Here is a 27,227-nt window from a genome sequence, read left to right as displayed (position 1 = left end):
TTCCCAGGATTTCACACGGCGCTACATCGGCAGTTTGATCAAAACACCTGCCACCCACGCCAATAACCCGGACGAACTCCTGGAAGCTGCGTCATACAAGAAGTAACGGAACTTCCCGAAACGCTCGACCCTTCAACACCTCAAATAAGAAGTGTACAGAGATTTCTAGGCTCTGCAGCGGAGGTCGTCAAAGAACGTTGACGCGACTTCTGTACAGGGCGGAGGGGTATTTTTCAATAAAGGCTGAGTGAGACTAGCCCTGTGCTGCAGCTGGTTTTACCTCATCGTTTAGCCAGCAAAGGTTCCTGAGCGTGCGGATGTCTTCGCGAGTGACCTTTAGTTTGAAGGCACTGCTCATGATCTCATCTGGCTCACCTCTGCCAAATGCGGCACTGACCTCTCTCTCCATGGCCTGAAAGGAACAATTAAATGGGGAAGGACTTGTGAAACAGCGCATGGAGCACGCTGACCTGGGGGCAGCTTTCCACTGAAACACGGCCTGTAAATTCAGCTCAGGTGACAGAGCAACTGCCTTCGACGGTTTCCTGCCTCAGTGAGCGATAGCGCTTTTGCCTTGCTTGGTTGGTTTCAGCATCCTAACTTTGAACTTCACAGCCCAGGCTTGCTGCCGTTTCTTTTCACCAAGGACGTGGGGATAAAACCCGTCAACTTAGCAAACACGCTCAAGCAGCTGAAAATGGAACACAACTCTGGCAACCCCCTTTCCCAGGTGCTGCTGCGGCCCTCGCAATACCCAGGTTTAAGCCAACCCCAGCGGGCATCCTCCGTACCGAGGCAGCTAAGTCAGGAGCCTGAAAGAACGTGAAGGTGGGGGACTTCAAAGGGAACGGCAAAGGGGGAAACTGAGGCAGCCGTCCCGCTAACAGAAGGCCCACAAACCCTTAGGGCAGCACAACTGAAGGAGCGCGGGGAGCACACAAAATCCTTCAAAGCAGCTTTAGTGCTGACCCTCGCACTGTGAAGCCACAACCACAGCCACTCGCTAACAGGTTCAATGCAAGTTCTTCAGATTTCAAAGCGCCTTAAGAACCACCGAGAAGAAGAGGACTTCCTTGCAGCTCTGCCACAACCTTCTCTTTTGTCTCACAGACTGTCGCCTACGGTACCTCTGTGAGCGGAGGAAAGCGTTCCGCTGTTTTTCCCAATCTTGGCACTTTCTTTTCCTCCACATCGAGGCTGGCTGACTTTTTGGACGGAACAGGTGTAGGGTGTCCTCGGAATAAGGCATCTTCTAAGATTTCTGTGCCACGCTGCCTCTGTTAGACAAACGGACGTTAAGCTAGCAATCAAGCACAGATTTGTTGAAGTTTCTGACCACAAAGAGCTCTATTTTCCTTGGGAATAACACAAGCTTACCCCTGCGATGGTTTCTTTCACTGCTCCTTCCTCTTCCGCAGAGTTTTCTTCTGGTGTGCAGTACCTGCCAGGAGAGGGAGAGAGAGAAGTGAGCTCTATATCCGTCCTGTCCCATGGAATTCTCAAGAATTCACCCTCTGGACAAGAAAGGCTTTTGCAAGGCCTATTCTGACTAGCCCCGGTTGCACACATCAACATGTGACAATATCGCCTCAACTTCCAGCACCGGTCTTTCTTAGCAGCAAGACTGGGATAGAATGAAGAGCTGGGAGCTTTGGAAGTTTGTTTTTTTTTTTTCCCATCTACTTGTACAAGACTCCTTTTCCTTCTCTTTATCAGTTGCATTATTTGGAAAACAGGGAAGCAACCAGCACTTCCTCTGTCGAGTGCTTTGTGATCTGCTGCTGATAAACACTGCACGCTGGGTGTTCTACTGCAAGGTATAACAGGAACATCTGCAACTAGACTTGCACCCAAACAGAGTGAGCTTCGGGAAACCAAGACCTGTTTCCATAAAGACCGCAAAGCCGTCGCAACTCACAGTCCTGCCAGCTCAGACAGCCAATACCAATGAGGCCGCTGGCCTCTCAAACCCAACTGCACGCTGCCTTTTTCCCCCTCCTAGGCAAACCCCAGGCATCCTTTGGGACTTACAAAGTCCCCAAAACTGCCTCAAGTCCCACCAGGCTTTACAAGCTCTCTAATCCTTCTGCTTAGGATGCGGGTTTCCAAGTGAAAGAAGTGAAATGTCAGCTCATTGATGGCTCGGCAGAACGACTCACAAACAAAAACGGATTCTGCACATCCAAGGGCAACTTGGGACGGCCACCACTCGCACCCTTACTGGCTTTCTTCCCACAGCAAACACCACACCAGCACAACCCTCTTTGTCACGCAGCACGGCTCTCGCTTGTGTTGGAGATGCAACTGGCTTGCAAGCAATTCCGGAGCCGCAAGCTAGCTACTTCTCTTTCACAGCACTGAGACGATCAAAGACCGTTGGTCATCTTCGAGACTCTACCAGCGGCTGAAAGAGATACACGCGCAGAGCCAAAAGGAACAAGAAGCATCATTAGAAGAGACTCTACCTGATCGTATCACCTCTCTGCGACCGCTGCGGGCAGCAAACATCTATACATTCGACACCTGCACAGAAAAGCAGTAGTAAGAAAACAAGAAGTCGACTTTCAATCACCATCAGATGTACACAGCTCTCCATTTCTGAGTGATAAATAAAAAAAAAGGAAAAACTTTGAAGGATGACGGTATGGTCAGGAAGTTCGAATTCTGGCAAGCACTTTGAACTCGGAACGTCATCTGCGAGTGTGTAAGAAATGCCCTATTCGGATTTGACGTCTACCTACAAAGTGGAACGGATTGGAATCATGGGGATACTCACCGGTCCTGAGTGTTGCACGTGGATAGACGTCTCCTCCGTATTTTGGTTCTTCCCGGTGACTCACAGTCGCCACTGGTTCCTTGGAGGAGGCTTGAACACTTTGGGGCAGGAAACAAACAACAGAGGAGAATCACAATTTTTATACGGGGGGCATTTGTTATCAGTGCGTACCAATTCACGCTGGCTTTTGGGGTTTTTCTTTAAGAAGAACAAAATATTCTTTGCACATCCGACAAATATCTGCATTAACCTGAGGAGGCCACTTTACTCTGTGGGACAAGACAGCGTTCATTTCAACCAGCCCTGACCAATTCTGCTCAATCTATTTGTTAAAGGTTATGCTGACGCTGAGAATGGCAATGTCCACAGCATCCACACTGCTGGGACATTTTACTTCAGACCTGCCCTGCTCTGACCTCAGGGACTATATGCTCAGTAGCGGTTGGAGTGCATTAGACACCTTCCCCAGGAACTTCTCTGGTTTAGCTTCCTCTGAAAGGAATCTCTTTCTCAGGCTCCAGATCTGCTCCAAAATATGAGCCAAACCACAATAAGCAACGACTGGCAGATGAGACGCCGACAGCAGAGTCTTGACCTGCTCTCAAATGCAGTGCGCTTAAACTCAGCGCACCCAAAATTACATGAGAAACTCTCTTCTGTATCATTTTCATGGTATGGATTTTCATCTGCAGTGGCGGATTCTGGCGCAGCGCACTCCTTAACTGGTGGCCTCAGTGGTAAGAAGCTGTCTGGAGCAGCTTTGATGCTCTGTTTGCCCTTCCGGCTTGTGCTCAAAACATCAACGGCAAAAGAAACGGTATCAAGAGAACATTCCAATGTGCACCTCCACCACCACCTGCTTTGTCAAGCACGTACACCGATGACGATGGAGACAGACACGAGATGTTTATGACTTTCAGATGAAGACCTGCTGTCTTCAACTGGCTAATGGGGAAGTAGAGAGAAGTAAAAGTGAAAATCACAACAACTGCCTTGAAGATACGCTGTTGATTGTGTCCTCAGCCTCCTCTCAAGTTCAACGCTTCCTCTTACCGCAGACCTTTAATCTCTAGCTAATCTCCTGTGTCAATTAAGTAGCTGGATTTAAAGAAAAAGTTTAATATTGGTTCTTCGGGAGGGGAAGCAGCTGACGACCTCCCTTACCATAGGCAGTAAACCTTTCGGGGAAGAAGTCAAAGAAAACGGAAGGATTTTTACCTCAGACGGGGAATTGTCTTGTCAGGACGAGAGAGTGGTTCCTTAGTCAAGCGAGCATGGGTCCCACACGGCATTTGACCTACGAGAGAAGAGCGTAAGGCATGGGTAAGTATAAAAGGAAACTGAAGAGGTTTATGAGTTTACAGTAACGAGCTTCACCAAAGATAAATTGTCATTTTCTCTCTCACATCATCATATGATTTGTGTTATGTCACTTTAGGACATTTTCAGGTTTTCACACCGGCAACTGCAGCAAGTTGCGCGCACAAGGTATTGCCAGCCGAAACCTGAAATACAAAAGGCTCCTCAGGATCTACTACCTAAAAGGAGCATTGAAAACAATTTGCTTCTGGCAAGCTAACAGTGGACCTATCAGAACGGAAGGACTGCATCCAAGGCAGCTCTGGTACCGAGACGACCAGATCGACGCCCGGCTCCACTCCAGAAGCAATGCGAGGATGCGGGTAAGAAACAGAGGTCACGCTCAAGTATTCCCAGATGCTGCCTCGTCCCGTGCCTGCCATAATCCCTACAGAACCCTAGGGGTAGACTTGGACAGTACACAAGGTAGGGTGAAAATGAAACAAGTCGTATAACTTGATGTCAGCCTTACCAATTTGCAGCACGGCTACCTCGAGTGACGAAAATCGTGGTCTTTTAGTGGAAGGCTCTAAAGAAGTGGACCCAGGCTTAAAAGAAAACAACAAAACAGCACCAGCGTGAGTGTAACCTGAATGTGAATCCCAGCAAACACACTTCCTGAGGCGTAGTCAGCTCTACTATGACTTGGGGACCATGACTTGCTGGTTCAGATTGCAGAAGGCGGCAAATCTTGGCAGGACCTTTGACAGGTACGCTTTAAATTTTGAATACAGGCTCTCATATGTGCAGCAATTAAAAGAATACAGTCTTGTCACTGAGTTATCACTCGGTCGGCTTCTAAACATTCCAAAGGGTGATAGTTCGGCCCTTGAGAAATATATTGTGTACAAATAAGAGTTAACGACTCTCTCAGGAACGAAGAACTAGAGCCCGACAGTCTCTTAGCCCTCTAATCCCATGGGGCAATAAGAAAAACTGCACTACACCTTTGAACCAAACTAGGCAGTCAAGGTGGCTCATTTTTACAGAGCCAAAGTCCTACAGGAACGCTCTCCTGGACTGGTGGATAATGAGCAGAAAGTGGTTTATCCAGAGCAAGTATGCAGTTTTTCTTGTCAGGTAGTGTATATTGATTCCTTAACCACAAGCTTGAGAAAGAGAATAACAGTTTGCAAACACACTAAAACTATAAACTTGAACCATTCTCAAGTATCTGGAAGACAACAAACAGTTTGCTCCTCCCGCAGCTGCCAGTGCCGGAGCAGAGGACGCAGGCTTGAGTAAGGCAAACCCAGCCCACATCATAGCTGCCTGCTAGAAATGCAAAAGAACCACCTACTGCTGTACAGGCTCAGAGCAGGCTCAACCTCAAGATGCAGTAGGGAGAGCCGCTTGCTCTCGCACCTTGCACAGACCCTAACATTTCAAAGCCCTCGCTAACCTCTTCCGCAGACTCTGTGCCGGCAGCATCTTCGCTGACGGAAGCCGCCGGGCGTTTGGTTGCCTTGGTCGGCAACTGCAGCACTGCAGAAACGTCAACTTTCTCTTTCTGCTCAGAGATGGAATAATCTAAAAAACAAAGACAGGCCGTATAAGAACAGGATAGAAAACCAACAGAGGTACATTGCGAATACAGACAGGAGGGAGCACACAGCTTGGATTTAAGATACTCTTTCTGCTGACAGGCGCGGGCTCAGCGCCAGAGACCTGGGCTATCTCCTGCTGGCAGTAAAAGTATTGGGCCCTGCCACAGTCACCGCAGAGAACGTCCGTCATCTATAGGGCTAAGCCCTACCGGACACCCTCAAGCCATTGGCTATAGGCATAGAGAGCCACAAGGCAAGAAGCCAACAGCTTGAAAAGCCACCGTTTCAGGAACAATGCCAGAGCACAAAAGCCAGACTTTTCCAAGGGACACGAAACCTCAGAAAAATCGGGCATATTCAGTACTTGTGTAATGCGCGATACCTGATTTTTGCTTTTTCGGCGGAGTCTCGTCATCATCATCATCCACAACTATGCAAACGCTGAGGAAAGAACACACACAACAGTGTTTTGCAGCCCTAGGGAAGCTCCCAGCAGGCTGACTTCCCTTCACAGGGCCCAAACTTCCCAAGTTACTTTTCCTATCCCAAAGGTCTCCCCCTCCAAGCGCCCCTGGGATCATCTCAGGCACATACACCTAACTGCAGCCCTCCTCAACACCCCCCAACCTCTCCCAGCCAACGACCGCTCGCAGAGAGCTAATGATCCCGCTGCAGCACATTAGGCCTCTTTGGCTCATTCCGTTAATGCTTCCCAACATTTTACCTTTCTTCCTATCGCCAACAAATTAAGTTCGTTTCGGAAATCCCTACACTGAGTTGCAAAGAAAAGTCTAAGGAGGACAGGACATAAAAGGTGGGAAAGCAACTCGGGCATACACCCACTTCAATCACTTTGTCCTTTGGGAATGGAGCACACAGGTTGGTCCGAGGTGGGTTTTTTCCTCTCTTTGCCCCCCCAAATGTCAGGACAGCCGGATCCTTTGAAGAACTCTTTGGTCTTTCTTACACAAAGGAATTTCTCTTGAACTGTTATGCCCCCGACCCCTGCTGATAGCATTGCTTCTGGCCGGGGAGATGGGGGGGGAGTGGGCGCCGGGGCGATGCCCGGGGGCGGCCCTGAGGCGGCGGGGCGGCTCGCTGCCCTGGGGGGCGGCCTCTTGCGCGGCGGCGGGCCCGGGGGCGGCGAGGAGGGCGCCGAGGGCCCCCCGCAGCCATTACTGGAGGGGAGGCTGAGGGGGGAGAGAGGGGCGGGGCGGTGGGTGCGCGCGCGCAGGCGCGCCGCCGCCTGTGCTCTGCCTGAGGGAGCCGTTAGCGGCCGCCCGGCCCGCTTCTGCCCCTGCCCTGCGGTGGGGCCGGGCCGGCGCCGTCCCGCCCGGCCCTGCTCTGTCTGGGGGAGGCGCTTGCCCTTCTCCGGAAGCCCCGAGCCGGGCCCCGGCTGGCAGCTGGGCGCCGGGAGGCCGGGGAGTGCCCGGAGGAGGGGAAGAGGCCTTCGGGGAGAGGCCCCCACGGAGGCCGGAGGGGCCCCCCAGAAGCCCTCCAGAGACGGAGGGGCCCCCCAGAAGCCTCCCAGAGAGCGGAGGGGCCCCTCGGAGAGCGGAGAAGCCTTTCGGCGTCCCGCAGGCCTGAGGCGAGCGACAGCGGCCGGCGGCGCGGGCTCTCGCGCGCCCCCTCCTGCCTCCTCTGCCCTCGGTGGGTGAGGGAATGCCAATCCCGGGCTTACCGAGCCCTTTCCTGCGCGCTCGCACGGCGCTTTGCGCCCCTCTGGCGGGGAGCTGCGCTCGCTGCACCCGGCTGCGCCATGGCTGCGGTGCGACTGGAAGGACGCGGACTGCGTTCGGCGTTCCACCATGGTGAGCGGCTGTGACGGAGCGGCGCCCGACCGCCGGCCGCAGGCAGCCCCGCTCGAGCCGCTGCTGCGGGGGCCGGCGAGCGTGTGGTGAGTGCTGAGCTGTGTGCGGGGGGTTGGGCTGGCTCTTGGGGCGCTGCCTTGCTCCTAAGGGGGCTTTGAAATGCGGTGCTCGCCCCTCGTTAACGAGCTGTTTCCTGTGGGGTGGAAATGTGCGGGTGTTGCTGCAGCCCCGTCCTGGAGAGGCTTTTTTTCCAGGGCTGGGAGCGAGAGCGGCGTCCAGGCTGGGCAGGGGAGCCGGGTCTGCTCGTCCTCCAGCTGAGCAGTGGTGGTTTGCAGGTAGCATCCGGTTGCACTTGCTGGAATGCAGAGCAGGAGAGAGTTGTGTCGTGGTTTTCCCCTGCAGATGCGGGACACGGGCGGCAAGGTGGCAGCGTGGGGGGAGTGGGGGTAACTGGGAGCCCCCGTCTGCCTCCCAGCCCCATGGCGCTGGATGCAGCTCAGATGCACCCACGCTCTGTGAGGGGGGGTTTGAGGGCCTGAAGGGTTGTCCCCGTGTCCCTGCCGGGCTTATGGTGGTATCTTGCTGCTGTGCGTGGGTCTGGGGGTGGCCGGGAAGGGTCTGGCATGCTGGGGCCATCACTGACCCTCATTTTCTCTCCCACCATAGAGCTCCTCGGCATAGCTCTCAGCCAGCTCTCGGCGGAGCTCCCCCAGCCAGCGCCTTCCCACATCAGCACCCTTTAGGTGCCTGTCCCCCCTCTCCAGGAGATCTTTGCTGGGGCACCTTGGGAGAGTGGGCAACCACTACCATGGGATGGTGGGATGGGGACAGCCACCTCCTTTGTCCCCTGTCCAGCTGGTGCCCTGACCCTCTCACTCTTCCATGCCCCCGCAGCTTCCGGAGCAAGAGGTTGTGAACGTGTTCATCGGGACGCAGGCGGTGGGGGCCATCATCGGGAAGAAGGGGCAGCACATCAAGCAGCTGGTGCGGTTTGCGGGTGCCTCCATCAAGGTGAGGAAGGCGCTGCGGGGCTGGTCCTGCGCTTCGTGCCTCAGTTTCCCCTCTGCACTGCCGAGGTCAGGGAATGGGAGTGTGCGGGGAGCAGTTTTGCTCCCCAACTTATCACAGAACGGTTGAGGTTGGAAGGGACCTTGAAGATCATGGAGTCCCACCCCCCTGCCCTGTTCAGGGACACCTCCCCCCAGCCCAGGTTGCTCCAAGCCCCATCCAACCTGGCCTTGAACACCTCCAGGGCTAGGGCAGCCACAGCTTCTCTGGGCAAGCTGGGCCAGTGATTCACCACCCTCACAGTGAAAAATTTCTTCCTGTTATCTCCTCTAAATGTCCCCTCTTCCACTTTGAAGGCACTCCGCCTCGTCCTGTCACCCCATGCCCTTGTAAAAAGTCTCTCCCCAGCTCTCCTGTACCCGTTGGCATGGGCCCACCTCTCCCGCCTGTGTTTAGTAGAAGGCCAGATGCTCGGTGGGGGCTCAGGGGTGGGTGGTGGTGGGAGAAACAGTGCCCTGACCCCCAACTCTTGCTTTTCCCTTCTCCTCCCCAAGACTGCACAGTGCAAGATGAGGGAAATGGTCCAGCAGGTGAAGCAGCAGGAGCAGAAACACGCTCCGGGAGCCCCGGCCTCGCAGCACAGCAAGTGATGCTCCTGTCGTGCCGCCCAGCAGCACCTGATGAATGTAACCCCACTGCCGGACAACCCCCTCCAACCTCCTCCACCACCCCCAGCAGGTCAGGGGAGCAAACCAAAGACCCGCCCAGACACACAGCCCCCCATTCCCGCGGCGCTGCGAGGATGCGCAGCTGAGGGGTACGGGGAGGGCTCTCTCCATCCCACAGCCTCCCCCTTCCTCCTCCGTCGCCTCCCGACGCTGTCCCTTTAGTTGGACTAACAGGGGCAGGTTTTGGTACCTCAGCACCTCACGCTTGTGTTTCCCTTTTAGAGATTTTGTGTGCCTTGTAAAACTGAGAGTTGGAGCATTTTTTCATTATTTTTTTTAATAAAAAAGAATGAGTTGGAAAAAACCATGTCGAGCGAGTGCGAGGCGGGAGAAGGAAAGCAATCCCAGGGGTGCTGACGTGCGGAAAGAAACTCCCCAACTCGGGGCGAGTTACAAAGCAGCATGTTTATTGCAGCGCTGGGTGCAAGGGGGATGGCTCCCAACTCGCCCAGGGGCTGGTAAAGCAAGCGTTCCTTTCTGATGCAAAGGCGTACGTATTCATTAGTGTAGGCTGGGAATAGGCACCACTCTGGTCATGATCTGTGGGTTGTTGTGGAGGAAGGCTCCCAGTCTTCCTGCCGGTGTACTTTTCCCCTTTGGCTCAAGAGTGCTGCTGTGGCTGAGCTCTGAGCCGCCAGACCGGTTCTCAGCAGATGGTTACTTCGCGCAGACAATAAGGCCCTGAATAGCCCTTCCTGTTCTCTGGGTGGCTCTGGGTGGCTCTGCTCCTCTGCTGCTTCTAAGGTCGGGCTGCCCCAGTGTCATCATTGAGGAGCCTTTTGTCTATCCAGTTCTCACTTGTGGGTGTTCCTGCCCATGTCAGTGCCAGAGCTCTTCCGTAGGCTCCTTCTGCTAGCGGAGAGCCAGGGGCCGTTCCTTCAGGAGAAAGCTTGAGAAATGTTTAAAAAGAGAAAAGGGAAAGGAGGAAAAATAAAGTGGGAAAATGAAAAAGAGAAAAAGAAAAAAAGGGGGGGAAAAAGGGGGAAAAAGCAAAAAAGGTCAAAAGAAAAAAGGGGTAAAAGAGAAAAAAGGGGGAAGCGAAAACATATTAAAAAAGAAAGGTAGAAAGGAAAAAAAACCAACCAAACCAAGCAAGGAAAGTGGGAACAGCTGCGGGGCAAGAGGAGGGACAGGAGCTGGGGGGGGGGAGGTGGCAGTGCCGGCGCCGACCCCGGGGGCTGCGACACCACGTTTTTGTCCTCTACTGCAAAGTGTTGTGTGAAAAACAACCAAGCAAAACCCACCCAACGACAACATCAAAAACCAAAGAGAAATCTCTGCAGCTCACAGGAGCCTGAGCTTGCTCTCGGTTGCTTTCTTTCCAGTGTCTTGGGGGTGTCACGGCCGAGCTGAGATTGGGGTGTGGTGGTGGTGGGAGTTTGTCCCATGGCTGTGATGGGGGGAGAAGGGGTGGGCGGGGAGTGGGGGATGTGGTGTGGGGTTTTCTTTGGGTGATGGTGTTTTTTTGCCAGGCGTCGCTTTACCCAGTGGCTCAGGGAGGTGTTGGCATCACAAAGCCTGCGCTAAAGTGGGGTGGGGGCCTCGCCGCAGTTGGTTAGCAGAGCCAAAGTGGTTATTAATGGTTCTTAAGGGCGCCCTAATTATGCCCGTGTAACTGGGAAGCTCAGATGCCCCCTAAGCACCCCCCCGGTGCTTCTCTAGCCAGGCGAGTGCTGGGCGTCCCCCCCTGCAGGAGAGGAGCGCACCTCCAGGGCGGGTGGAAGGGCATCACCCAAGAGGGAGAGGACCAAGATGGGGGTTGGGTGTCCTTGGGGTGGCCGTGTGGCGGGGTAGGGCTGCTGGGGGCTGCCACGATGAGGGACACCCCCACGCCTTTCTCCATGGCTTCCAGAGCTGTGCTCCCTCCCTCCCTCCCACCCATCCAGTGCCACCGGAGAGGTGGTGTCCCCCCTCCCGGGGCGGGCAGGGGCTGCTGCCACCCCACCTAACACCTCAACGCACCAAACCAGCTTTCAGCAGTCACAGCCACCCGGGCACTGCCAAGGGGGCAGCAGGGGCTCCCCAAAGGGGGCTTACAGAACACAGAGAGCGTCCGTACACCGCTGACCCCTCTCCAGGGGCGGATTTTCGGGATGCTGCTTGCTCATCTCACCACTGAACGACACCTCAATTGCCCCTGCAGCACTGTGTGACCATCGCTTCGCGGCTTCTGTGCTCCGATGCTCCTCCTGGCTCCAATCCTCTTCCTGGGGGATTGTGAGGGAGCGAAAATCCACATCGCTACATCCAACTTTTTTTCAGTTAAATAAAAAAAAAAGAATAAATCACCCTCTCTCATTACCAGGTAGAGGTTCGTTCCCTTAAGGCTCTTTTTATGAAAATAAATATTTAAATTATATAAAGAAATAAATACTTCTCTTTTCACATTAGATAACTCCCTGGAGACAGCAAAAAAAAAAGCACCACCAGTGTGCACCAGTGTCCACCAGGGCTTTATACTTTTGTGGCTCTCATGTGCCAGGCCATCGAATCCACACAGTCCAATAAAGTCGGTTGTCCCTCTCCTCCTCCTGGCTGGAGGCAGGGCACCTCTACTGTTGACCGTAGTACCTACGATTATCAGATTGGTTCCTACCTGGTCCGTAGGATCGCCTACCGTAGGTTGGAGCAACCTTCTTCCTGTAAGAATCCTTTCTTCTATCGGCTTCATTTTGCAACTCAAGCACCTGTGCCTGTAGGGCTGAGGTAGGTTCTCCATCCCTCTTCTTCATGTCTTCTGCATATTCACAGAGGCAAACCCACAGGATATCTCGCATCGGGTTTGATTTGTCTTGAGTCGGAGGGTGGTTTTTCTCTTGAGTAGGAGGGCGTTTCCTCTTAGCAGCTGCAACATGAGTCTGTACAGGGAAAGCATGGAGTTTTTCCTCCACCTTGGTTAGTTTATCAAACAGTTTATCGGTTTGCTCAACTAATCTCTGGGTCATTTGCTCTATTTTCTCAGTCAGTTTCTCAGTCATTTTCTCGGTGGTCACAGTCAGCTTTTCTATGGCTGCCACAGAGAAGGGACCAGAGAGACTGTCTTCATACTGTCGTACCTTCTTAACCCCTTCATTTACAGTTGGTGTGTCAGTATCGGATCCTCCCCAGACCATTGTTGACAATGGGTGGGAATATGTTGATGGTGCACTTTGTACAAACTTTTTGAGCAGAGATCGTTTGCATGGCATTTCATCAGGGTCTACTATCGCTTGCCCATCACTATAAATCACCTCTCGCACAGGCAGTTCTTTCAGGTACAATCCCTCCATCCTTGGCCAGGTTTCCCAATCGCCTAGCTTCTCTGCCATCTCAGTCTAGGGTATCTGCCCCGCTATCGCAGCATCGGAGCAACCAGGAGACAAGTGTTTCGCCTTCATGACGACTAAAGTCCTTCCTGATACTTCTCAGATCTTTCACGGAGAAGGATTGAAGAACTCCCTCTACATCTGAGTCCTCCTGTGGGGAGGCTGCCCCAGAAGGGGCCTCTCCAGCATCTGCTCTAGAAGGACTCTGGCCTTTGTCTGTTTTCAAAGGTCTCTTTCCCTTCTGTGGTCTTGAAGGACCCTCCCCTGGATCTTGTTCAGAACTCTCCCCCAAGCTATGTGACTTGAGGTGGTCTTTGTGGTAAGGGGCAGGGGAAGGAGTTGACCTCCTCTTCCTGCTCCTGGTTCCCGGGGCGGCTTGTACCGATTTTGATGGAGTTGGAGTAGTTTTGGTACTGGTTGTAGTGGCTGCAGTAGGTTGTGCCGGGAGAGGCGGCGGCGTGGCTTGTGCCGCTGCAGGGGGGGGCGCGGCTTGTGCCGGGACGGGCGGCGGAGGGGCCGGTGTTGTTGCGGTGGGGGGGGCGGCTGCCGGTGGTGCGGGTGCCGGTGCCGGTGCAGGCGGCGGCGGAGGCGCCTGTGCCGTGGCGGTGGGGGGGGCGGCTGCCGGTGGCGCCGGTGCCGTGGGGGAGGCGGTAAGGATTTTAATTTTTTTTTTTTTTTTTTCAGAGGGGGTGGGGGCGGGAGGAGGATGTTTGGTTTTTAGCCAAAGCCGGCTTTTCTCGAGGTTCAAGGACAGGAACTAGTCCAGTGGTTCTCTAATGCCCAGTAGAGCAGGGATGTAGGATTGCCAGCAGGGGGTGAAACCCCCCATAATAATTAAAGGAGCGTTAAAAAGCGATTTCTTAAGGGCTTTGAGAAGAGCAGTGCCTGTATGAGCCAAGAGAAGGGATCCCGTCTCCTCAAAGAGGCATTTCTCTTTCACGCGCCCTTTCCTCTTTGCTTCCCTGAGTCCCAAACTGGGGTTGGCATCTGCTGCGTCCCCCTGTCCCGGCTGTCCCTCTGTCCCTTCGCTCTCCATCACCGCCCCGACGCGGCTGAAAGATGCGGGTTGCAGGAGAGAAGGGGGGAAAGAGGGGCGGGGGGTGTCCTGGTTCCGGCAGGGATGGGGTTAATTTCCCCGAGGAGCCGGCAGGGACACAGGTATCCCATCCCCTGTGAGCCATGCCCGGGGCTGGGGGGAGCTCGCCGGGGGAGGGGGCGGGAAGTCGCGGCTGGGAGCGGGCTGCGGCGGTGCGGTGCGGGGCCGGTCGGTGCGCGGAGGCGCTGTCATCGCGTCCGTCTATTCCTTTACCGCTGTTATTGGGATTGTTTGCCCTTCCCGTTGCTCTTCTCTTAAACTGCCTTTATCTCAACCCGCGAGTTTTTTGCCTTTTTCTTCCGATTTTGCCCCCGGCTGCGGGAGTGGAGCGAGCGGCCGCGTGGTTCTTTGTTGCCGGCTGAGGCCAAACCACGACGGGGGAAACACCGGATTTCCAAGAGGTTGTCAGCCCAGGGCTGGGGAAAAATAAAAAAAAAAAAAAAAACCAAAAAAAAAAACCTAGCAAAATTATTATTTTTTTTAAATTTCAAAAATAAAGCACACACAACCCCCAACCCCAGATGACACACACACATCCACACAGAAAAAAACACCTCAGGTTTTCATACCTCAGCACCTTGCATTTGTGTTTCCCTTCTAGAGATTTTGTGTGCCTTGTAAAACTGATACTTGGAGCTTTTTTTGTTGTTTAATTTGTTAAAAAAAAAAAGACGAGTTGGAAAAAACGATCTCGACCGAGTGTGAAGCAGGAGAAGGAAACCACTCCCACGGGTGCCAATGCTCTTCCGTAGTCTCCTTTGGCTAGCTGAGAGCCAGGGGCTGTTCCTTTGGAGAAAGCTTGAGAAATGTTAAAAAGGAGAAAAAAAAAGGGGAAAAAAGTGGTGGAAAGAAAAAGGGGGAAAAGAAAAAAAAGCAAAAGAAAAAAGGAGAAAAGAAAAAAAAAAAGAGAAAGAGAAAAAAGGGGGGGAAGAAAGGCGGAAAAAAAAGGGAAAAAGAACCCCAACTCAAATATAAAAAAAGGTTGTAAGAAAATAAAAAAAAAAAAAAAACAAACACAAAACAAAACCAAGCAAGGAAAGTGGTGAAAGCCGCTGGGAAGAGGAGGGACGAGGGACGGGAGCAAAGGGGGGGGGGTGTGAGGTGGCGGTGCCAGTGTGGCCCCAGGGGCTGTGACACCATATTTTTGTCCTCTACTGCAAAGTGTTCCGTGAAAAAAAAACAACCAAACCCCACCCAACGACAACATCATCACAAGAAAAAGAGAAATCTCTGCAGCTCACACGAGCCTGAGCTTGCTCTCCGTTGCTCTCTTTCCAGTGTCTCGGGGGGGTCATGGCCGAGCTGAGATTGGGGGGTGGTGGTGGTGGGAGTTTGCCCCATGGCTGTGATGGGGGGAGAAGGGGTGGGTGGGGAGTGGGGGCTGTGCTGTGGGGTTTTTTTGGGGTGGTGGTGGTTTTTTGCCAGGCGCAGCTTTACCCAGTGGCTCGGGGAGGTGTTGGCACCAGGAAGCCTGTGCTAAAGCGGGGTGGGGGCCTCGCCGCAGTTGGTTAGCAGAGCCAAAGTGGTTACTAATGGTTATTAATGGTGCACTAATTACGCCCGTGTAACTGGGAAGCTCAGATGCCCCCAGTCACCCACCCCCATCCCCCCCCCCCGGGTGCTTCTCTAGCCAGGCGAGCGCTGGGCGTCCCCCCCGCAGGAGAGGAGCGCACCTCCGGGGTGGGTGGAAGGGCGTCACCCAACGGGGAGAAGACCAAGATGGGGCTTGGGTGTCCCTTGGGGTGGCCGTGTGGCGGGGTAGGGCTGCTGGGGGCTGCCACGATGAGGGACACCCCCACGCCTTTCTCCATGGCTCCCAGAGCTCTGCTCCCTCCCTCCCTCCCACCCATCCAGTGCCACCGGAGAGGTGGTGTCCCCCCTCCCGGGGTGGGCAGGGGCTGTGCCACCCCATCTAACACCTCAACGCACCAAACCAGCTTTCAGCAGTCACAGCCACCCGGGCGCTGCCAAGGGGGCAGCAGGGGCTCCCCACAGGGGGTTTACAGAACACAGAGAGTGTCCGTACACCACTAACCCCTCTCCAGGGGCGGATTTTCGGGATGCTGCTTGCTCATCTCACCGCTGAACAACTCCCCGATTGCCCCTTCAGCACATTGTGACCATCGCTTCGTGGCTTTTGTGCTCCGATGCTCCTCCTGGCTCCAATCCTCTTCCTGGGGGATTGTGAGGGAGCAAAAAACCACATCGCTACATCCAACTTTTTTTCAGTTAAATAAAAAAAAGAATAAATCACCCTCTCTTATTACCAGGTAGAGGTTCGTTCCCTTAAGGCTCTTTTTATGAAAATAAATATTTAAATTATATAAAGAAATAAATACTTCTCTTTTCACATTAGATAACTCCCTGGAGACAGCAAAAAACAACCCAACACCACTGTGCACCAGTGTCCACCAGGGCTTTATACTTTTGTGGCTCTCATGTGCCAGGCCATCGAATCCACACAGTCCAATAAAGTCGGTTGTCCCTCTCCTCCTCCTGGCTGGAGGCAGGGCACCTCTACTGTTGACCGTAGTACCTACGATTATCAGATTGGTTCCTACCTGGTCCATAGAATCGCCTACCGTAGGTCGGAGCAGCCTTCCTCCTGTAAGAATCCTTTCTTCTATCGGCTTCATTTTGCAACTCAAGCACCCGTGCCTGTAGGGCTGAGGTAGGTTCTCCATCCCTCTTCTTCATGTCTTCTGCATATTCACAGAGGCAAACCCACAGGATATCTCGCATCAGCTTTGATTTGTCTTGAGTCGGAGGGTGGTTTTTCTCTTGAGTAGGAGGGCGTTTCCTCTTAGCAGCTGCAACATGAGTCTGTACAGGGAAAGCATGGAGTTTTTCCTCCACCTTGGTTAGTTTATCAAACAGTTTATCGGTTTGCTCAACTAATCTCTGGGTCATTTGCTCTATTTTCTCAGTCAGTTTCTCAGTCATTTTCTCGGTGGTCACAGTCAGCTTTTCTATGGCTGCCACAGAGAAGGGACCAGAGAGACTGTCTTCATACTGTCGTACCTTCTTAACCCCTTCATTTACAGTTGGTGTGTCAGTATCGGATCCTCCCCAGACCATTGTTGACAATGGGTGGGAATATGTTGATGGTGCACTTTGTACAAACTTTTTGAGCAGAGATCGTTTGCATGGCATTTCATCAGGGTCTACTATCGCTTGCCCATCACTATAAATCACCTCTCGCACAGGCAGTTCTTTCAGGTACAATCCCTCCATCCTTGGACAGGTTTCCCAATCGCCTAGCTTCTCTGCCATCTCAGTCTAGGGTATCTGCCCCGCTATCCCAGCATCGGAGCAACCAGGAGACAAGTGTTTGCCTTCATGACGACTAAAGTCCTTCCTGATACTTCTCAGATCTTTCACAGAGAAGGATTGAACAACTCCCTCTACATCTGAGTCCTCCTGTGGGGAGGCTGCCCCAGAAGGGGCCTCTCCAGCATCTGCTCTAGAAGGACTCTGGCCTCTGTCTGTTTTCAAAGGTCTCTTTCCCTTCTGTGGTCTTGAAGGACCCTCCCCTGGATCTTGTTCAGAACTCTCCCCCAAGCTATGTGACTTGAGGCGGTCTTTGTGGTAAGGGGCAGGGGAAGGAGTTGACCTCCTCTTCCTGCTCCTGGTTCCCGGGGCGGCTTGTACCGATTTTGATGGAGTTGGAGTAGTTTTGGTACTGGTTGTAGTGGCTGCAGTAGGTTGTGCCGGGAGAGGCGGCGGCGTGGCTTGTGCCGCTGCAGGGGGGGGCGCGGCTTGTGCCGGGACGGGCGGCGGAGGGGCCGGTGTTGTTGCGGGGGGGGGGGCGGCTGCCGGTGGTGCGGGTGCCGGTGCCGGTGCAGGCGGCGGCGGAGGCGCCTGTGCCGTGGCGGTGGGGGGGGCGGCTGCCGGTGGCGCCGGTGCCGTGGGGGAGGCGGTAAGGATTTTAATTTTTTTTTTTTTTTTTTCAGAGGGGGTGGGGGCGGGAGGAGGATGTTTGGTTTTTAGCCAAAGCCGGCTTTTCTCGAGGTTCAAGGACAGGAACTAGTCCAGTGGTTCTCTAATGCCCAGTAGAGCAGGGATGTAGGATTGCCAGCAGGGGGTGAAACCCCCCATAATAATTAAAGGAGCGTTAAAAAGCGATTTCTTAAGGGCTTTGAGAAGAGCAGTGCCTGTATGAGCCAAGAGAAGGGATCCCGTCTCCTCAAAGAGGCATTTCTCTTTCACGCGCCCTTTCCTCTTTGCTTCCCTGAGTCCCAAACTGGGGTTGGCATCTGCTGCGTCCCCCTGTCCCGGCTGTCCCTCTGTCCCTTCGCTCTCCATCACCGCCCCGACGCGGCTGAAAGATGCGGGTTGCAGGAGAGAAGGGGGGAAAGAGGGGCGGGGGGTGTCCTGGTTCCGGCAGGGATGGGGTTAATTTCCCCGAGGAGCCGGCAGGGACACAGGTATCCCATCCCCTGTGAGCCATGCCCGGGGCTGGGGGGAGCTCGCCGGGGGAGGGGGCGGGAAGTCGCGGCTGGGAGCGGGCTGCGGCGGTGCGGTGCGGGGCCGGTCGGTGCGCGGAGGCGCTGTCATCGCGTCCGTCTATTCCTTTACCGCTGTTATTGGGATTGTTTGCCCTTCCCGTTGCTCTTCTCTTAAACTGCCTTTATCTCAACCCGCGAGTTTTTTGCCTTTTTCTTCCGATTTTGCCCCCGGCTGCGGGAGTGGAGCGAGCGGCCGCGTGGTTCTTTGTTGCCGGCTGAGGCCAAACCACGACGGGGGAAACACCGGATTTCCAAGAGGTTGTCAGCCCAGGGCTGGGGAAAAATAAAAAAAAAAAAAAAAACACAAAAAAAAAAACCTAGCAAAATTATTATTTTTTTTAAATTTCAAAAATAAAGCACACACAACCCCCAACCCCAGATGACACACACACATCCACACAGAAAAAAACACCTCAGGTTTTCATACCTCAGCACCTTGCGTTTGTGTTTCCCTTCTAGAGATTTTGTGTGCCTTGTAAAACTGATACTTGGAGCTTTTTTTTTTGTTTAATTTGTTAAAAAAAAAAAGACGAGTTGGAAAAAACGATCTCGACCGAGTGTGAAGCAGGAGAAGGAAACCACTCCCACGGGTGCCAATGCTCTTCCGTAGTCTCCTTTGGCTAGCTGAGAGCCAGGGGCTGTTCCTTTGGAGAAAGCTTGAGAAATGTTAAAAAGGAGAAAAAAAAAGGGGAAAAAAGTGGTGGAAAGAAAAAGGGGGAAAAGAAAAAAAAAGCAAAAGAAAAAAGGAGAAAATAAAAAAAAAAGGAGAAAGAGAAAAAAGGGGGGGAAGAAAGGCGGAAAAAAAAGGGAAAAAGAACCCCAACTCAAATATAAAAAAAGGTTGTAAGAAAAAAAAAAAAAAAAACAAACACAAAGCAGAACCAAGCAAGGAAAGTGGTGAAAGCCGCTGGGAAGAGGAGGGACGAGGGACGGGAGCGAAGGGGGGGGGGGGGGTGAGGTGGCGGTGCCAGTGTGGCCCCAGGGGCTGTGACACCATATTTTTGTCCTCTACTGCAAAGTGTTCCGTGAAAAAAAAACAACCAAACCCCACCCAACGACAACATCATCACAAGAAAAAGAGAAATCTCTGCAGCTCACACGAGCCTGAGCTTGCTCTCCGTTGCTCTCTTTCCAGTGTCTCGGGGGGGTCATGGCCGAGCTGAGATTGGGGGGTGGTGGTGGTGGGAGTTTGCCCCATGGCTGTGATGGGGGGAGAAGGGGTGGGTGGGGAGTGGGGGCTGTGCTGTGGGGTTTTTTTGGGGTGGTGGTGGTTTTTTGCCAGGCGCAGCTTTACCCAGTGGCTCGGGGAGGTGTTGGCACCAGGAAGCCTGTGCTAAAGCGGGGTGGGGGCCTCGCCGCAGTTGGTTAGCAGAGCCAAAGTGGTTACTAATGGTTATTAATGGTGCACTAATTACGCCCGTGTAACTGGGAAGCTCAGATGCCCCCAGTCACCCACCCCCATCCCCCCCCCCCGGGTGCTTCTCTAGCCAGGCGAGCGCTGGGCGTCCCCCCCGCAGGAGAGGAGCGCACCTCCGGGGTGGGTGGAAGGGCGTCACCCAACGGGGAGAAGACCAAGATGGGGCTTGGGTGTCCCTTGGGGTGGCCGTGTGGCGGGGTAGGGCTGCTGGGGGCTGCCACGATGAGGGACACCCCCACGCCTTTCTCCATGGCTCCCAGAGCTCTGCTCCCTCCCTCCCTCCCACCCATCCAGTGCCACCGGAGAGGTGGTGTCCCCCCTCCCGGGGTGGGCAGGGGCTGTGCCACCCCATCTAACACCTCAACGCACCAAACCAGCTTTCAGCAGTCACAGCCACCCGGGCGCTGCCAAGGGGGCAGCAGGGGCTCCCCACAGGGGGTTTACAGAACACAGAGAGTGTCCGTACACCACTAACCCCTCTCCAGGGGCGGATTTTCGGGATGCTGCTTGCTCATCTCACCGCTGAACAACTCCCCGATTGCCCCTTCAGCACATTGTGACCATCGCTTCGTGGCTTTTGTGCTCCGATGCTCCTCCTGGCTCCAATCCTCTTCCTGGGGGATTGTGAGGGAGCAAAAAACCACATCGCTACATCCAACTTTTTTTCAGTTAAATAGAAAAAAGAATAAATCACCCTCTCTTATTATCAGGTAGAGTTTTGTTCCCTTAAGGCTCTTTTTATGAAAATAAATATTTAAATTATATAAAGAAATAAATACTTCTCTTTTCACATTAGATAACTCCCTGGAGACAGCAAAAAACAACCCAACACCACTGTGCACCAGTGTCCACCAGGGCTTTATACTTTTGTGGCTCTCATGTGCCAGGCCATCGAATCCACACAGTCCAATAAAGTCGGTTGTCCCTCTCCTCCTCCTGGCTGGAGGCAGGGCACCTCTACTGTTGACCGTAGTACCTACGATTATCAGATTGGTTCCTACCTGGTCCGTAGGATCGCCTACCGTAGGTTGGAGCAACCTTCCTCCTGTAAGAATCCTTTCTTCTATCGGCTTCATTTTGCAACTCAAGCACCTGTGCCTGTAGGGCTGAGGTAGGTTCTCCATCCCTCTTCTTCATGTCTTCTGCATATTCACAGAGGCAAACCCACAGGATATCTCGCATCGGCTTTGATTTGTCTTGAGTCGGAGGGTGTTTTTTCTCTTGAGTAGGAGGGCGTTTCCTCTTAGCAGCTGCAACATGAGTCTGTACAGGGAAAGCATGGAGTTTTTCCTCCACCTTGGTTAGTTTATCAAACAGTTTATCGGTTTGCTCAACTAATCTCTGGGTCATTTGCTCTATTTTCTCAGTCAGTTTCTCAGTCATTTTCTCGGTGGTCACAGTCAGCTTTTCTATGGCTGCCACAGAGAAGGGACCAGAGAGACTGTCTTCATGCTGTCGTACCTTATTAACCCCTTCATTTACAGTTGGTGTGTCAGTATCGGATCCTCCCCAGACCATTGTTGACAATGTGTGGGATTATGGTGATGGTGCACTTTGTACAAACTTTTTGAGCATAGACCGTTTGCATGGCATTTCATCAGGGTCTACTGTCGCTTGCCCATCACTATAAATCACCTCTCGCACAGCCATTTCTCTCAGGTACTTAATACCTTTTCCCATGTTGGTCCATTTACTTGGACGGCATTCGATATAGTCCTTAAAGGGATACCTGCGCTTTATGGCTGACACCAGTCGCCTCCAGAGACTGAGAGTGCTTGTCTTTCTCCCAATCTCTTTATCAATCCCCCCATCCTTGGCCAGGTTTCCCAATCGCCTAGCTTCTCTGCCATCTCAATCTAGGGTATCTGCCCCACCATCCCAGCATCGGAGCAACCAGGAGACAAGTGTTTCACCTTCATGACGACTAAAGTCCTTCCTGATATTTCTCAGATCTTTCCTAGGGAAGGATTTAACAACTCCCTCTACATCTGAGTCCTCCTGTGGGGAGGCTGCCCCAGAAGGGGCCTCTCCAGCATCTGCTCTAGAAGGACTCTCGCCTCTGTCTGTTTTCAAAGGTCTCTTTCCCTTCCGTGGTCTTGAAGGACCCTCCCCTGGATCTTGTTCAGAACTCTCCCCCGAGCTATCTGACTTGAGGTGGTCTTTGTGGTAAGGGGCAGGTGAAGGAGTTGACCTCCTCTTCTTCCTCCTGGTTACCGGGGCGGCTTGTACCGATTTTGATGGAGTTTGAGTAGTTTTGGTACTGGTTGTAGTGGCTGCAGTAGGTTGTGCCGGGAGAGGCGGCGGCGTGGCTTGTGCCGCTGCGGGGGGGGGCACGGCTTGTGCCGGGACGGGCGGCGGAGGGGCCGGTGTTGTTGCGGTGGGGGGGGCGGCTGCCGGTGGTGCCGGTGCCGCTGCGGTGGGGGGGCGGTTGTGGCCGGGCCGGGCGGGGCTGTGGTTTGCACCGCTGCAGATCACCGAGCGGCTGCGCGGGTCTGAGTGGCGGCAGCGCATGGTCCCCTACGGCTTCCCCTGTGCCCATGTTTCCTATGAAACCACCCCTGCAACACATTCAGGAGCACCAACAACAAAATCACGATCTTGAGAAGGTACCAGAGCCCAAAAGGTTTCCATGCCCCAGCTCTGAGGGTGTCACATCAGCATAAGTATCAAAGGGCGAAGTAAACATTCCCCAGGTAGAACCGAAAGTGTAACTAATAACAGAAGCCATCACCTGATGCCCGAGATATACAGGTAGAGCCGTTACCCAACTCATCGTGTTATACATCTGAATTGCGAACCACACCAAAACAGCACCTTTAAACCTTCGCATAAAAAGACAAAGAATAAACAAACTTTGCAACACCTTTGGCAGGTTAGAGCAAGTTGACTGCAGTAAGGTCCAACAAAGCTGTTTAAAGGCATGATACACGATTTCGTCTAAGAACGACATGATGCAAGCTGTCTGTTCTAATCTCTGAGCAAACTGGAATTCAAACTATTGGGGCAACTTATCACAGCTCTGGTGGAGCACTGCTCGGGCCCCACGTTGGGCGCCAATTAATCTGTCATGGTTTAGGACAAATCCACCACTGGGGTGGATTCCTTCTTCACTCTGCCCTTAACGAGGTCACACCCATCTTTCTGGCTTTTGCTTAAGGTGCGTTAGCTAATTTCAAAGAGAGTTACTGTCTCCAAAATAAGGGGGGGGGGGGGGAGGGAAATAAACTGTCTTAACCCACTACTTCATAACTTGAAGAGGAAAATTTGTGTGCCTGCTGCTGTTCCAAATAAGGTCTAAGAAATGTAACTGCAATAACAACTAGTCACCCGGAGGTGATCACAGCGTTGTTCTAATAGTGCACATCTCACAGCAGCTGTTGGTGGTGTTGGCAAAAAAAAACCCCAAAACCCCAGAGTTACTGTCTCCAAAATAAGGGAGGTGGGGGGAATAAACCATCTTAACTTCTACTTCATAACCTAAAGAGGAAAATTTGTCTAAGAAATGTAACTAAAGGTCTAAGAAAACTAACTAAAGGTCTAAGAAATGTAACTAAGGTCTAAGAAACGTAATTAAAATAAGAACTCTAATAGTCCACATGTCACAGCAGCTGTTGGTGGATTATCTCCCACACCATCTTCTTGCGGAAGTATGGCATGTGAGTCTGAAAAGAGAAGAGAAATCCATTAAATTACGACGTCACGGTAGAAAGAGGCGGCAAAGCGGCATAAACGCCCAGCGGAGTCCTTAATAGGAAGTTCCCTTTAGGAACTGTCAACCGTTTGGGTACAACACCCCATGTGGTTCCTAAGAGGGTGACACAACAACCCGACAAAACCAGATTGGCTTGACTGCGCGACAGCTTACAAGCACGCTAACAAACAAAATGCTATAAAACAAAATCAATAAAAATAAGCAGTGTCTTGACTGGTCAAAGGGTAGAAGCCATTTCTCCAAAAGATACCGAGCCCAGATATGCCAAACCCGCTGGCGGCAGTATCTTGCCCAAGAGGAATCTCACCGGCAGCAGCTCCCAAAGGCGGGGATGGAGAACCACAGCTCTGCCCTGCCCAGGCCACTTGGAAGTTCTGATCCCAGCAACTACGCACCGAAACAGGGTACGAAACCTCAGCCCCTGCCCCGGACACAATGAAGAGCTGCTGCCTAACCTCCCTGGCTCCTGTCCCTGGGCGAGAGGGGCTTGGAGGGGTTTATGACCTTCACTCACCTGGGTAAAGTTGAACGGTTTCTCTCTGGAGATGTACTCTGCGTATTTGCACATAAAGACGCCGCAGTCGCTTCCGTTCAGCTGCTGAGGGATCTCCTAAGGAATGCAAAGAAGATGGAGGATTTCCCTCTGTCTCAAAAGAAAAGCAACTTGGAAGTAGCGCACATTACCCACACCGACACTGCGCTCACCGCACACTCCTGACCCTACTTGCGTAATCCCCAATACCCACTCCCGCCCACGAGGAACAGACCCAGTTCACTGCACACCATCCCTCCCCTCTGCCTCCCAGACTCGGACACTACAACCCAAATTCTTGGCAACCCCAGAAGGGGCAGCAGCCCTCCTCCCTGCGAGGTGTCTCGAGGTTCGCACCGCCTCTTTCTCAAGTGACCTTTCTTAAATCCAGTCTTTAGGGACTGCTTTTTACTATCAACTCCTCGAGAAACATCAGCTCAACCCTTTGCTTTGTCACGTGCCAGGATCTGGGCCCCAAAGAAGCACTGACAGTTCCCATTTCAAACCCAAGTGGTGCTCACATACACGTGGCTCCATGCTGTGAAGAGTCCACTCCGAAACATTCAGCTCCAGGTTTCTTTTTTCCCGGCTTTCTTTTTGCAGGTATTGGCTGGTTAAAACAAAAGGGGAAAAAAAAATCCCTTTTCGTCTCTGTAATTTAGGCCAACAACAAAATAAAGTGGCTGAAGGATCACAGGAAGATGAACGGCAGGACGGGAAAACGTCAGAGGATCCTCACAGCAGCTGATTTAAGGCTGATTTGGGAGGAAAAATCCCAATCTTCAATTTATAAACACGCTGAGAGGCTGTGAGCTAATGGTCAAGAATGAGACCAACAATTCCAACAGAGGCTTCCACACAAACCTAAGTTCATTGCTTTGGAGAGGTCAAAAAACCCCAAATCACATGTTATCAGAGGACCAAGAGACAAACCAAGCAGGGAACTGTAATGCCATAATTCCACCAGGTGCCTTCATCCCACATACTGGGATCCAACTAACAAAGTCGGCACACGTGTGCCACGGGGCTATGGCGTATTTGGCTGTGCCTATCATGGGAAGGTGGCAGAATCCAGGCACCCCAGACCCTGGGTGGAGGGGACGCTGTGACACCAGATAAGCAGCCGATGCCAGACAACTCGCAGCAAGCAACGCCAAGATTCCGGGTTGGTTATCTACAAGCCACGTGAAAACTGGCAGTCGCCTTACAGGGACTCAATCTAAAATCCCTCTCCTCATTCACACCATAAAAGCAGTGACGGAGCGGTTACTTACAGCAAAGTCTGACAAATCTCATCCCCTTTCTGGCCCAGAGAGTCCAAGTATGTGATGGTCTTCTTCCTGAGATCTATGACCTGTTATTAAAAGGTGACCATTAGACAAAGCACAACCTTCTGCCACACACCCCCCAACACCTAAATGACTTCTCTTGCCAGTTTTTGCTCCCTGTCCAATTCTAAAGAAAAAGCCCGTGGGACTCACGGCTAGTGTCCAGTGTGCTCGCGAGTTCACAGGCACGAAGATGATGTCCTGCTTGAAGACATCGACACTTCTGGTCCATCTTCTTACTGCTTTGTAGCCCCCAGATGTTAGTTTGGCATAAAAGAAAGTACTGAACGCGTGGACCGCTGGATAGCCTTCCTTCTTGCCTCTTTCCATCAGCAGACCCATGTAGAAATTAACCACCTGTACCAAAAAGAGGAAACGTGAGGTGTCAAAATAAGACGCTGCCTTCCCCAACCAAAAATACAGCACCGCGTCTTTTCTGGCCACCCTTAAGCACGCAGCGGAGAGAACTCCAGCCTCAGCTGTCAGCTTTTGTTCCCAGAATTTCACATGGGGTTACATCGGCAGTTTGATCAAAACACCTGCCCCCCACGCCAATAACCCGGACGAACTCCTGGAAGCTGCGTCATACAAGAAGTAACGGAACTTCCCGAAACGCTCGACCCTTCAACACCTCAAATAAGAAGTGTACAGAGATTTCTAGGCTCTGCAGCGGAGGTCGTCAAAGAACGTTGACGGGACTTCTGTACAGGGCGGAGGGGTATTTTTCAATAAAGGCTGAGTGAGACTAGCCCTGTGCTGCAGCTGGTTTTACCTCATCGTTTAGCCAGCAAAGGTTCCTGAGCGTGTGGATGTCTTCGCGAGTGACCTTTAGTTTGAAGGCACTGCTCATGATCTCATCTGGCTCACCTTTGCCAAATGCGGCACTGACCTCTCTCTCCATGGCCTGAAAGGAACAATTCAATGGGGAAGGACTTGTGAAACAGAGCATGGAGCACGCTGACCTGGGGGCAGCTTTCCACTGAAACACGGCCTGTAAATTCAGCTCAGCTGACAGAGCAACTGCCTCCGACGGTTTCCTGCCTCAGTGAGCGATAGCGCTTTTGCCTTGCTTGGTTGGTTGCAGCATCCCAACTTTGAACTTTAGAGCCCAGGCTTGCTGCCATTTCTTTTCACCAAGGACGTTGGGATAAAACCCGTAAACTCAGCAAACACGCTAAAGCAGCTGAAGACGGAACACAAGTTTGGCAAACCACTTTCCCATGTGCTCCTGCGGCCCTCGCAATACCCAGGTTTAAGCCAACCCCAGCGGGCATCCTCCGTATCGAGGCAGCTAAGTCAGGAGCCTGAAAGAACGTGAAGGTGGGGGACTTCAAAGGGAACGGGAAAGGGGGAAACTGAGGCAGCTACACTGGAGTCAGGCAATGGGGAGTCCAGCTTGTGCACACAACTGGTCCCAATTTGCACGTTCCCATCTAAGTCTGCCTAGGGAATGCAAAGAAACCACTACGGATGGTGGTATAAAATACTCTGATCTGCAATAGCATCTTCTTGCTTGAATCTGGGCGAGCAAAATAAGAAAACCACCCGGTTTCCCTTGCACCCAGCATCAACGCTGCAGACCTTGTAAACTCTGCATTTGCTCGCCCTTTCCAAGTCCATCCTCAACAGGCAGGAAAAGGTGGGGGGAGCTCAATTAGACTGCAACTCCGAAGAATAAAAGCAGCCAAAATTCATACAAGCAGGGGAAACTGAACTCCCACTCCCCGGTGGACGGCACCACGGACCAGCACAAGCTGATCTTTCAGGTTCTATCACCACGGTAGGACAAGAGGCACATCCAATATAACTGGATGAGTCGGGTTAGCACTGCTCTGGAGACTGGTGTTCAACCTGGACTCATTTTTTGTCCTGCTAACAGAAGGCCCACAAACCCTCAAGGCAGCACAACTGAAGGAGCGCTGGAGCACACGAAATCCTTCAAACCAGCTTTAGTGCTGACCCTCGCACTGCGAAGTCACAGCCGCAGACACTCGCTAACAGGTTCAATGCAAGTTCTTCAGATTTCAAAGAGCCTTAAGAACCACCGAGAATAAGAGGAGTTCCCTGCAGCTCTGTCACAACCTTCTCTTTTGTCTAACA

The 27,227-nt window shown here is 52.7% G+C and overlaps 1 protein-coding gene across 1 annotated transcript in view; it reads right to left on the bottom strand.

Annotated features, from left to right (window-relative positions):
• The window catches only part of LOC309685304 (sentrin-specific protease 2-like), a gene marked incomplete at both ends in the record, with an annotated part of 66,364 nt that extends 40,336 nt beyond the window's left edge, over positions 1-26,028 (bottom strand). Inside the window, 5 exons of the mRNA XM_082501094.1 lie at positions 23,782-23,877; positions 24,325-24,387; positions 25,091-25,141; positions 25,395-25,472; positions 25,933-26,028. Of these exons, the coding sequence (XP_082357220.1) occupies positions 23,782-23,877; positions 24,325-24,387; positions 25,091-25,141; positions 25,395-25,472; positions 25,933-26,028 (384 nt within the window). The remainder of the gene's footprint in view (positions 1-23,781; positions 23,878-24,324; positions 24,388-25,090; positions 25,142-25,394; positions 25,473-25,932) is intronic.
• Positions 26,029-27,227: the final 1,199 nt, after the last annotated feature.

Source organism: Vanellus vanellus, assembly GCF_965231255.1.
Source record: "Vanellus vanellus genome assembly, contig: HAP1_SCAFFOLD_114, whole genome shotgun sequence".
Lineage (NCBI taxonomy): Eukaryota > Metazoa > Chordata > Aves > Charadriiformes > Charadriidae > Vanellus > Vanellus vanellus.
Note: the sequence above shows the minus strand (reverse complement) of the source record. Positions and strands in the feature narration are given on the sequence as shown.